This window comes from Pristiophorus japonicus, chromosome 8 (assembly GCF_044704955.1).
Source record: "Pristiophorus japonicus isolate sPriJap1 chromosome 8, sPriJap1.hap1, whole genome shotgun sequence".
NCBI lineage: Eukaryota > Metazoa > Chordata > Chondrichthyes > Pristiophoridae > Pristiophorus > Pristiophorus japonicus.
Genome location: NC_091984.1, coordinates 204,908,523 through 204,921,376, shown reverse-complemented (window position 1 = coordinate 204,921,376; position 12,854 = coordinate 204,908,523). Strand labels below are relative to the sequence as shown.

At 41.8% G+C, this 12,854-nt stretch overlaps 1 protein-coding gene across 5 annotated transcripts in view; it reads left to right on the top strand.

The window, feature by feature from the left end:
- cfap251 (cilia and flagella associated protein 251) overlaps window positions 1–12,854 on the top strand; it is a 141,414-nt gene that overhangs the window by 98,182 nt on the left and 30,378 nt on the right. For all 5 annotated transcript variants that reach the window (XM_070886345.1, XM_070886346.1, XM_070886341.1 and 2 more), the window contains exons 16-17: window positions 3,672–3,786; window positions 5,706–5,869. In XM_070886345.1, coding sequence (XP_070742446.1) covers window positions 3,672–3,786; window positions 5,706–5,869 — 279 coding nt within the window. The remainder of the gene's footprint in view (window positions 1–3,671; window positions 3,787–5,705; window positions 5,870–12,854) is intronic.

Genomic DNA, 12,854 nt, shown 5'->3' with positions numbered 1-12,854 from the left:
GAAAACAATTCTCCTCAACTACGCTCTAATCCTACTACCAATTACTTTAAATCTATTCCCCTGGGTATTGACCTCTCTGCTAAGGGAAATAGGTCATAAGAACATCAGAACATAAGAAATAGGAGTAGGAGTAGGCCACCTGGCCGCTCGAGCCTGCTCCGCCATTCAATAAGATCATGTCTGATCTGATCATGGACTCAGCTCCACTTTCCTGCCCACTCCCCATAACCCTTTATTCCCTTATCGCTCAAAAATCTGTCTTATCTCTGCCTTAACTGTATTCAATGACCCAGCCTCCACAGCTGTCTGGGGCAGAGAATTCCATAGATTTACAACCCTCTGAGTGAAGAAATTCCTCCTCATCTCAGTTTTAAATGGGCGGACCCTTATTCTGAGACTATGTCCCTTAGTTTTAGTTTCCCCTATGAGTGGAAATATCCTCTCTGCATCCACCTTGTCGAGCCCCCTCATTATCATAAGTTTCAATAAGATCACCTCTCATTCTTCTGAACTCCAATGTGTATAGACCCAACCTACTCAACCTATCTTCATAAGTCAACCCCCTCATCTCCGGAATCAACCTAGTGAACCTTCTCTGAACCGCCTCCAATGCAAGTATATGCATCCTTAAATACGGAGACCAAAACTGTACGCAGTACTCCAGGTGTGGCCTCACCAATAACCTGTACAGGACTTCTCTGCTTTTATACTCTATCCCCCTTGCAACAAAGGCCAACATTCCATTTGCCTTCCTGATTACATGCACAAGGACCCCCAGGTCTCTCTCTACTGCAGCACTTTGCAATTTTTCTCCATTTAAATTATAATTTGCTTTTCTATTATTTCTGCCAAAGTGGATAACCTCACATTTTCCCACATTATACTCCATCTGCCAAATTTTTGCTCACTCACTTAGCTTGTCTATATTCCTTTGCAGATTTTTTATGTCCTCCTCGCAACCTGCTTTCCCACCCATCTTTGTATCATCAGCAAACTTGGCTACATTACACTCGGTCCCTTCATCCAAGTCATTAATATAGATTGTAAATAGTTGAGGACCCAGCACTGATCCCTGCGGCACTAGTCACCGTTTACCAACCGGAAAATGGCCCATTTATCCCGACTCGGTTTTCTGTTAGTTAGCCAATCCTCTACCCATGTTAATATATTACCCCCAACGCCGTGAACTTTTATCTTGTGCAGTAACCTTTTATGTGGCATCTTATCGAATGCCTTCTGGAAATCCAAATACACCATATCCACTGGTTCCCCCTTATCCACCCTGCTCGTTACGTCCTCAAAGAACTCCAGCAAATTTGTCAAACATGATTTCCCTTTCATAAAACCATGCCGACTCTGCTTGATTGAATTATGCTTTTCCAAATGTCCCACTACTGCTTCCTCAATAATGGACTCCAGCATTTTCCCAACGACAGATGTTAGGCTAACTAGTCTATAGTTTCCTGCTTTTTGTCTGCCTCCTTTTTTACATTTGCGATTTTCCAATCCGCTGGGACCGCCCCAGAATCCAGGGAATTTTGGTAGATTACAATCAATGCATCCACTATCTCTGCAGCCACTTCTTTTACGACCCTAGGATGTAAGCCATCAGGTCCAGGGGACTTGTCCGCCTTTAGTCCCATTATTTTACTGAGTACTACTTCATTAATGATAGTGATTGTATTAAGCTCCTCCTCCCTATAGCCCCTTGATTATCCACTATTGATATGTTTTTAGTGTCTTCTACCGTGAAGATTGATACAAAATATTTGTTCAACGCCTCTGCCATTTCCCTGTTCTCCATTATTAATTCCCCAGTCTCATCCTCGAGGGGACCAACATTTACTTTAGCCATTCTTTTCTTTTTTATGTACTTGTAGAAACTCTTACTATCTGTTTTTATATTTCGTGCTAGTTTACTTTGGTTATCTATCTTCCCTCTATCATTTTTTTAGTTATTCTTTGCTGGCCAAAGTTTCCCAATCCTCTGGCCTCCCACTAGTCTTGGCCACATTGCATGTCCTTGTTTTCAATTTGATACCATCCCTTATTTCCTTAGTTAGCCACGGATAGTTATACCTTCTCTTACAGTCTTTCCTTCTCATTGGGGTATACTTTTGTTGCACATTATGAAATATCTCTTTAAATGTCTGCCACTGCTCATCAACTATCCCATACTTTAATCTATTTTCCCAGTCCACTTTAGCCAACTCTTACCTTTGTAGTCTCCTTTATTTAAGCTTAGGACACTGGTTTGAGAACCAACTTTCACACCCATGAACTGAGTTTGAAATTCAACCATATTATGGTCACTCATTCCTAGAGGATCCTTTACTACGAGATAATTTAATAATCCAGTCTCATTACACAGTATCAAATCTAAGATAGCCTGCTCCCTGGCTGGTTCCGCAACGCACTGTTCACGGAAACTATCTCAGATACACTCTATGATACACTCTTCCTCAAGGCTACCCTGGCCAATTTGCTTTGTCCAATCAATATGAAGGTTAAAATTGCCCATGATTACTGCCGTTCCTTTATTACAAGCCTCCATTATTTCTTAGTTTATACTCCGTTCAACAGTGTAGCTACTGTTAGGAAACCTAAAGACTATGCCCATCCAAACTGATTCAACATCTTGATCTTCTGAGCCAATATCGTTTCTCACTAATGCACTGATCTCATCCTTTATTAATTTATGCACCTCAATTAAATCTTCCCTCAGCATCCTCTGTTCCAAGGAAAACAACCAAAGCCTATCCTATCTTTCCTCAGCTAAAATTCTCCGGTCCTGGCAACATCCTTGTAAATCTCCTCTCTATCCTCCCTCGTGCAATCACATCCTTCCTGTAATGTGGTACCCAGAACTGTACACAGTACTGTAGCTGTGGCCTAACTATTGTTTTATACAACTCGAGCATAATCTCCCTGCTTTTGTATTCTGTGCCTCGGCTAATAAAGGCAAGTATCCCGTATGCCTTCTTAGCCACCTTATCTACCCTGTCCTGCTACCTTCAGGTTTCATCAATCCAGAAAGACTCTAAATTCCTCCATTGGGGCATCCAAAAGGTGCTTAAATACTTCCAGAGTTTTTGCTGATATTGGTCCTACATTTGCCTTAACTAGTTTGAATCTGTGGCCCCTTATTTTTTTTTCTTAGAATTTCTAAATGAATATTCTGGATTTACTTTTTCCATACCATTTACTATTTTATCTGGGTTTGTGTGATCACCTCTCAAATGCCCCCTTTCCAGATTGAAAAACCCAAGTGTTTCCAGTCTTTCCTCATAACTCAGACCTCGAACACTGTGGCGGCTCTTTGTTCGTTCCAGTTATTGCTTCTTAGTGTTATTTTTTGCTTGTGCAGCTGTGCTTTTATTTTTAGATTTCTCTTTGCTCCTCTGATAACACTTTGAACAATGTTTATGCACTTTCTTATAATAATCCTAGTGAATGCCACCCCTTTGTTCCTGCAGGATCTGAAGAGGTCAAATTTTATCTTTATTTCACTTGTGATTTGTTTGGTAATCCATTTAACGTCACATCTGTTTAGTCTGAGTTTGCTTACAAACTGATTAAAATATTTTTGATAGCATTTGTACTCCTGATTGTGTTGACATCCTGCAATTCCTTTTACTGTTATATTTTTAAGTTGTTTCTTTTCTTTCTAGGAAGACAGTATTAAGCCCAACTTATGGATCACCTCTTAGGAAGATGGAAATTCTCCCTTTCTCAAGTGACAGTGAACTTAAAATGGGTTATTTAGCCTACATCACAGATGACAAGGTGCACATTCATCCCAAAGGCATTATAATGTCGTGATGTGGTTCTCCGTTTTCACTATTTTTGATGAGAGGAACTATTTGTAATATTCTTTTGTGTTTGACTGTCTGTTTCCGAAAATTATCCTTCAAAGACTTTCATGATGGCTCAGAGGGTAAATGTGCGCTTTGAAAATGCGGTGTTAGGAATAGCCAAATTTAAGGCTATCGTTGGTCACTTTAATAATCAGGATTGATTGTAAACAAATCTGGTGGGTAAATTGAGTTTAATCAGAGTTTAAGACGGAATATGACACATTAGTTATACAGCAAAAACATACAACTGTGACAAGTAGCTGAAACCGATCTGATCAGACAAACGCCTGGCGCATGTGAGCAGTTCTCTAGCTTGCAGCCTCTTTCTCTTCAGCTAGAGCTTCCTTCAGTAAAGCATGGAATCGCTCAAAGAACGCTCTTCCATCACACCATTTGTGAGGACAGCCATGATTAGGCTACTTTTATTCTATTTTTAGTGGTGGGTCTGACCTGGACTATTGGCAAAACCTTTTTACCTATAGAGGTTTCCCTAAAAACTTGCTAGCCAATGCCTTTTCAAGTTCGGTGTTTCGATTATTGTGTCAAAGCCCGCCCGAAAGATGTCGCATGTTCTTGGCCACATATCTTTATACTTTCGCAGGGTTTCTTCCTTGGAAATTTGTGTCTTATCTCTTTCGTCCCTATCCTGCCTTTGATCCCATGAGGCCAAACTAGAAAACTGCTCGCTTCAGAATGTTACCTCCTTTATGACGTAGCAAATATTTCCGTTAACTCTTACAACTTCCATCCATTCTAAGTCTTTCTATAACAAATTGTCTTAAAGATACATAAACAAAGTTGAAGTCCTAACTTGAAAACAACAGATAATGGTTGCCATAGTGCAGAATGCTATAGCATCTCAGCACTTCTAAGCATCTAATACCAGCATTCCTCATTCTTCGTGTCAGTTTTCTACATTTTAAACCCCTGATTTCTAAAAGTGGTATTGAGCCTAACAGATGAAAAAGATCTCATTCCAGGTTTATTCCTTTGTTTGTGCTGAGTAAACTGCAATGGGGCCATACTGTCGATCTTGATATCCCTGGGCTAAGCAGCGGAAAAATCAACTAGAATTCGCCTCGTGGTTGCCGTACAATGACTTCTGCTGAAAATGTCTGCATTTAGATGTCAAGTGGCAGCAGGATTTGGAGTAATGGTGATGGCTGTCATGGTTGAATAATCTGGTAACATTTGCCTTCTGAGCTCATACGAAGAATTACCTTTTTGTTTTGAGATATCAGAGGTGCTGGTTCCCATTGAATTCTACATTGTCACCGCCCTAGAAAAGGAGACCTGGGAGGGGTGGGGGTGGGGGGTGAAAAATCAAATGCTGATTTAAAAAAAAAACATATGGGGAAATAAGCCTGACAATGAAAGGTAGCTAGATTTAATAGAATCATTGAATTGAAATACCTATGTTTAATAAACATCCTGATGATTCCATTCTTAGTCTAGGATATATCTGTATTAATTCACAAAATGGCAAAAATTGATGATTTAATAATTTTACTGTTAAAAGTAATTGCCTGGCATTTCTACTGGGGTTTTCCAGTGGGAGATTTGTGGCACTCCTGAATAAATGGTTTAAGCAGCTAAAAATGGCCATTTACGCTCTTTCTCTGGAGGTTCTGCTGATCTCCGACCAACATTATGGCAAGAGATTGGGAGAACCCCGTGGAAATTCAGGGCCCGATGTTTTTAAGAGAATAAAGACAAGAATTTATTTTTGGAATGTGAGTTTGATGCTGTAGTGGCTTGATGTACTAGTGTGTTGCTCTGCTAATTAGTACAATGAGCATTTGTGTCTTTGAATTCTAAAAATGTAATGTCTTGCCTCCTGTTACCTAGGTGGGTTTACAAACTCTGCCACTGGATGGAAATCCCCACAAGTCCTGTGCATTAATCTGCCATGGAAACACAGTGTCCACTATTGCCTGTTCATATGATGGTAGTTATATTTTCACTGCAGGAGGAGATGATTGTACTGTACATATGTGGAAAGTTGACCTGAAGTAAGTTGAGATGTTTCTAAGGAAAATTGTTCTCAAGTGTAGCACTTAGGCGACTTGTACTTGTGTTGCATAGTCTTTTGTAGAAACTCTCAAAATTGCTATTTATTGGACTTTTTTGCTACTTGAACATCTTTGTGAAACATATTTGTCTAAAAAAGCTTGCAAAAGATGACCAACAGCTTCAAGAAAGCTGACATAACCCCCAAAATTCTAATAACTCAAGAACAGCCCTGATTATAACTTTGAGGTGAAAATAAGTAGTTACACAGGGGCCGATTTTCATCAAGGCCTCCGCCTGCCCAAGTGCCGCCAATGGCTGCCGAGGTACCGGACGGTACTTTGGGCGGGATATTCATCGCCGAGGTCCCTCAGAGGTCGGTGGGTGGCAAATGGACAATGTCTGCCACCAATCTGGGCGGCAGCGAGCGGGAGGTCTCATTATCGGCAGCAGAGACACTTGTTGCCCAAGTGCCACCGAGGATGTAGTCGGGCCCACGGAGGGTCAAAGACCTGAAAAAAAAAATCACCAGTAAAAAATAAAAAAACTATTGGAAGACCTCCAGGGGACCTCATCCAGGTAAGTGGTTGTGGAAAAATATATATATAAAATGTTCACTTACCTTTTTTTCAAGTTCTTCATACTTACTGTCGGGGACAGACCAGCCTCCATGCAGTGGTTCACCCCCGTTCTGCCACCGACTCCCGCCCGCATCAATATGGGAGCTCAGCGGGCGGGAGATCAGTTGTGCCACTTGGCCATCCACTGACGTCAGCGGGCAGTTCCTGGCGGCAATCCTTTCCCGCCCGCTTCAGGCCACCTCAAAAGTGGCACTGGGCGGATCTTCAAGAGCAATGTCGGCGGCAGAGGGCAGTGAGTTGATGAATTTTGGCCCCACAGACTTTGTAACTTAAGCTATACGTACGTACAACGTTCCTTCATTTGTACTGAAGGAGAAACACAATATGCCAGATTTTATTGCCAAATTAACAGCAAATTTAATGTGATCGCCGTTATTAATGTGTAAATCGTCCAGCGACTTGTGGCGAGGAAGAGGTACCCAATGAATTGTGAATCGCCACAAGTTGCTGAATGATTTGCTGTTCACCTCACAAAATCGGCAGCTCACCCTCAAACTCCCCATGAATTGCATGAAATTGCTGCATTTGCAGATTCATTGCCAATTAAACTTGCCGTTGAAAGTTAGGACCGCTACTTAACAGCACAAGTACCTTTTTAATGAGGAGATTGATGTTCCTGCAATACTAATCAATCTCTCTGGCCCAGAAAGGGAACACTTTAAACTGTGGCATATCATTCCTCCAGGTAGTAAATTGTTGTTAAGAGATTTGTAAATTTTAAAATTTAACCTTTTAATTTTTTTCTTCCGTTTCCTTTCTGTCATTTTTTTACTCTCTCATAATACAATCTTTATTTCTCTCTCTTTATTTCGCCTTCTGTACCTGGTTGACATTAATTTGCCCTATTTTCTTCTCATAGAAACATAGAAAATAGGTGCAGGAGTAGGCCATTCGGCCCTTCTAGCCTGCACTGCCATTCAATGAGTTCATGGCTGAACATGCAACTTCAGTACCCCCTTCCTGCTTTCTCGCCATATCCCTTGATCCCCCTAGTAGTAAGGACTTCATCTAACTCCCTTTTGAATATATTTAGTGTATTGGCCTCAACAACTTTCTGTGGTAGAGAATTCCACAGGTTCACCACTCTCTAGGTGAAGAAGTTTCTCCTCATCTCGGTCCTAAATGGCTTACCCCTTATCCTTAGACCGTGACCCCTGGTTCTGGACTTCCCCAACATTGGGAACATTCTTCCTGCATCTAACCTGTCTAAACCCGTCAGAATTTTAAACGTTTCTATGAGGTCCCCTCTCATTCTTCTGAACTCCAGTGAATACAAGCCCAGTTGATCCAGTCTTTCTTGATATGTCAGTACCACCATCCCGGGAATCAGTCTGGTGATCCTTCGCTGCACTCTCTCAATAGCAAGAATGTCCTTCCTTAAGTTAGGAGACCAAAACTGTACACAATACTCCAGGTGTGGCCTCACCAAGGCCCTGTACAACTGTAGCAACACCTCCCTGCCCCTGTACTCAAATCCCCTCGCTATGAAGGCCAACATGCCATTTGCTTTCTTAACCGCCTGCTGTACCTGCATGCCAACCTTCAATGACTGATGTACCATGACACCCAGGTCTCGTTGCACCTCCCCTTTTCCTAATCTGTCACCATTCAGATAATAGTCTGTCTCTCTGTTTTTACCACCAAAGTGGATAACCTCACATTTATCCACATTATACTTCATCTGCCATGCATTTGCCCACTCACCTAACCTATCCAAGTCGCTCTGCAGCCTCATAGCATCCTCCTAGCAGCTCACACTGCCACCCAACTTAGTGTCATCCGCAAATTTGGAGATACTACATTTAACCCCCTCGTCTAAATCATTAATGTACAGTGTAAACAGCTAGGGCCCCAGCACAGAACCTTGCGGTACCCCACTAGTCATTGCCTGCCATTCTGAAAAGTACCCATTTACTCCGACTCTTTGCTTCCTGTCTGACAACCAGTTCTCAATCCACGTCAGCACACTACCCCCAATCCCATGTGCTTTAACTTTGCACATTAATCTCTTGTGTGGGACCTTGTCAAAAGTCTTCTGAAAGTCCAAATATACCACATCAACTGGTTCTCCCTTGTCCACTCTACTGGAAACATCCTCAAAAAATTCCAGATTTGTCAAGCATGATTTCCTTTTCACAAATCCATGCTGACTTGGACCTATCATGTCACCTCTTTCCAAATGCGCTGCTATGACATCCTTAATAATTGATTCCATCATTTTACCCACTACTGAGGTCAGGCTGACCGGTCTATAATTCCCTGTTTTCTCTCTCCCTCTTTTTTTAAAAAGTGGGGTTACATTGGCTACCCTCCACTCCATAGGAACTGATCCAGAGTCTATGGAATGTTGGAAAATGACTGTCAATGCATCCGCTATTTCCAAGGCCACCTCCTTAAGTACTCTGGGATGCAGTCCATCAGGCCCTGGGGATTTATCGGCCTTCAATCCCATCAATTTCCCCAACACAATTTCCCGACTAATAAGGATTTCCCTCAGTTCCTCCTCCTTACTAGACCCTCTGACCCCTTTTATATCCGGAAGGTTGTTTGTGTCCTCCTTAGTGAATACCGAACCAAAGTACTTGTTCAATTGGTCTGCCATTTCTTTGTTCCCCGTTATGACTTCCCCTGATTCTGACTGCAGGGTACCTACATTTGTCTTTACTAACCTTTTTCTGTTTACATATCTATAGAAACTTTTGCAATCCGTCTTAATGTTCCCTGCAAGCTTCTTCTCATACTCCATTTTCCCTGCCCTAATCAAACCCTTTGTCCTCCTCTGCTGAGTTCTAAATTTCTCCCAGTCCCCGGGTTCGCTGCTATTTCTGGCCAATTTGTATGCCACTTCCTTGGCTTTAATACTATCCCTGATTTCCCTTGATAGCCACGGTTGAGCCACCTTCCCTTTTTTATTTTTACGCCAGACAGGAATGTACAATTGTTGTAGTTCATCCATGCGGTCTCTAAATGTCTGCCATTGCCCATCCACAGTCAACCCCTTAAGTATCATTCACCAATCTATCCTAGCCAAATCACGCCTCATACCTTCAAAGTTACCCTTCTTTAAGTTCTGGACCATGGTCTCTGAATTAACTGTTTCATTCTCCATCCTAATGCAGAATTCCACCATATTATGGTCACTCTTCCCCAAGGGGCCTTGCACAATGAGATTGCTAATTAATCCTATTAATTAATTAATTCTTGGTCATTCCTGTTTCTTTCTCAATCCTTAAATCTCATTGGTTAAGAAATAGACTGTGGTCTCGTCGTTCATCAAGGTCTCTGAAGCTACGTCGCTCTCACCGTGCCATTAATCAGCTCTTCCAGCAACTTGAGCTGAAGGGTGGGGGTAAAGTCCAACTAATGGAGCACGCCACAAGGTGCCCCACTCCAGCAGAATCTGGGCCATTAGTACATGAAAGCCTGAAGGGGAGGCATAACATTGATGATGCATTTCTAGTGAGAACTGGGGTCTGAGGTTTGTTATCCTGGAAAAGTATGACATGTATTTTGATTTATTTAAGCACTTTTCTACTTCATCATTGATAGATTTTTAAACAAAAAAAGTCACATTTGGATTTTTAACAGATCAAGTAGCAGAGGCAGCTTGTAAGGTGAGGCGCTTAGAATTATTAGTGGAGATTGTGTGTGGCTTTCCTATTGATTTGACCCAGGTATGCTTCCTGGAATAGTTATTTTCTGTTTACTTGGTGAATTCCAGTAAGCGCTTGCATGAGCAGATCCGCTATTTTGTTACATTATTGATAAGCTGCCTCACTGAGTGCGTTTGTAGTGAATAGGTCTTTCTTTAGGGCAATATTGGAAAGAACGAGTTCAAGAAGTGATTGAAAAGTGATTATTTGCTTCCTCTGTTCCCATTTATGATTGGTTCCCATCCTCCTTTTTTCTTTGATCTCGCATTCTTTTTATAATGAAACATCGCATTCGACAAAAAATTAAAATGCACTGTGCATGTGAGAAGGGGCTGTTGTCATGGCAACATGCTAGTTTGGGTAGACATGTATAGCAGTGCCTCAGCTGTCAAAGGTCCCCAACAGTTTAAAGTCACTATTTAACATTCAGCCCCGCCCCCCCCCCCCCCCCCCCCCCCCACCTCACCAAGGCATGACTCCCACTGGACTCAGTTCACAGATCCTGTTCCCCATCAAACTTCCCATGCTTGCGCACATTGTCTTCCAATAAGCCTCCTAGTTTATACTGATACTGTTCTCTTTTCTCCATTTTCCACCCCTCTATTCAGTCTGGCATTGTTTTCCTCTTCCTCAATTGAACCTGGCACTCTCCTTCCACTCTTCGTTCCAAATAACACTCCTCTCTCTGCTCTCTCAAATCAACATGATACTCCTTTGCCGACCTTATTCAAGCTGGTAATCTGCTTCCACCACCCACCTATTCAAACTTACCACTCCTTTACCTCTCCAGCTCCCTCAGCTCATGCTGGCACTCATTCTCCCCCCTCCAGTTCTAACTGGCTCTCCTTTTTCCTCATCCCAGCTAATGGCAGCACTCTTCTTCATCTCACATCTCAAAGCACCTCTCCCAGATTCCTTACTCCCTATCTCTTTTATTATCATCCATTTTCCCCTTCATTGCCCTGATCTTTGGAAGCAAACACTGTCTGAAATGCTGATGGTGAGCATAAAATGCTAACAGTTGGCAAGTATAGTGAAATGATTCAAGTCAAACTAATATTTAACTACAGCTTTGTAGTTTATATTCATCATTTGCTCTATACATAGGAAAATCACAACTTAATGGTTTCTTACAAGTTGTATAGATTGCAATGCCAATAGTTAAAATCCTAATTTGATACCTGGAAGAGGCTGCTGAGAGAGCTAGAAGGAAGGGGAGTACTATACTAAGAAAATAAAGCTGAAAAATATTTTCTGAAAGGTTTTAGAATATTTAGAATATTTACTGCATCAACAAGAATGCTGTTGCAATGAAAAAAAGAAGTCATGCAGATCCTTCTATGGTCTTGTGGTTACTGATGTACACTGGCATGGAAGGTCCCAGGTTTAATACCCAATCTGTGCTGATGTAGTTGACATCAGCTAGTGCAACAGTTGGGGTACTACCATTGACCTTAGAGGGATAAAATCAGCCAGAGTTCCCACTCCTGATTGCTATCTAGTGACCCTTATTAGAAAGTGCTCATATATGGAAAAGTGCTGTTAGTCTAACTGTAGCACTCTTATTTTTGGTGAATTTGCTAAACTCCACACAGCCCACATAACAACTGAGTCCTTCCTGGTCTGTATGGCTCAGTAACACATCATAAAGTGCGTTTACCCATAAGGGGGCCAAAAGCCACCAGAATTTTTATTTTTGGGCCCACTAAGTACCTCGAGGGCTTTAAACTGGTAGTGGGGGGGGGGGAGGATTAAGGTGAGCAAAAATGTTAAAAGCCAAAGAATAAGGAGAAGGCAATAGAGCAGGATATCACTGGGGGAAATGAAAACCAGAGCGTGCCAGGAAGGGACAGAATGTGTAAACATGAAGGTGAATCAGAAAGTGGGGTCAAAACAGGAAAAAATGGTAACAAAAAAATTTGTTAAAGCTCTTTATCTGAATGCATGTAGCATTCGTAACGAAATAGATGAGTTGACGACACAAATAGATACAAATGGATATGATCTGATAGCCATTACAGAGACGTGGTTTCAACGTGACCTGAACTGGGAACGAAATATTCAGGGGTATTTGACAATTTGGAAGGACAGACAGAAAGGAAAAGGAGGTGGGGTAGCACTGTTAATAAAAGATGTGATCACTGCGTTAGTGAGAAACGATATTGGCTCAGAAGATCAAGATGTTGAATCAGTTTGGGTGGAGAGAAGGAATAATAAGGGGGAAAAGTCACTGGTGGGCGTAGTCTATAGGCCCCCTAACATTAGCTACACTGTTGGACGGAGCATAAATCAAGAAATAATGGAGGCTTGTAATCAAGGAACAGCAACAATCATGGGCAATTTTAACCTTCATATTGATTGGACAAAGCAAATTGGCCAGGGTAGCCTTGAGGAAGAGTTCATAGAGTGTATCTTGGATAGTTTCCTTGAACAGTACATTGGGGAACCAACCAGGGAGCAGGCAATCATCGATCTGATACTGTGTGATGAGACAGGATTAATAAATGATCTCCTAGTAAAGGATCTTCTAGGAATGAGTGACCATAACATGGTTGAATTTCAAATTCAGTTGGAGGGTGAGAAAGTTGGATCTCAAACCAGTGTCCTAAGCTTAAATAAAAGAGACTACAAAGGTATGAAGGCAGGGTTAGCTAAAGTGGACTGGGAAAATAGATTAAAGTATGGCACGGATG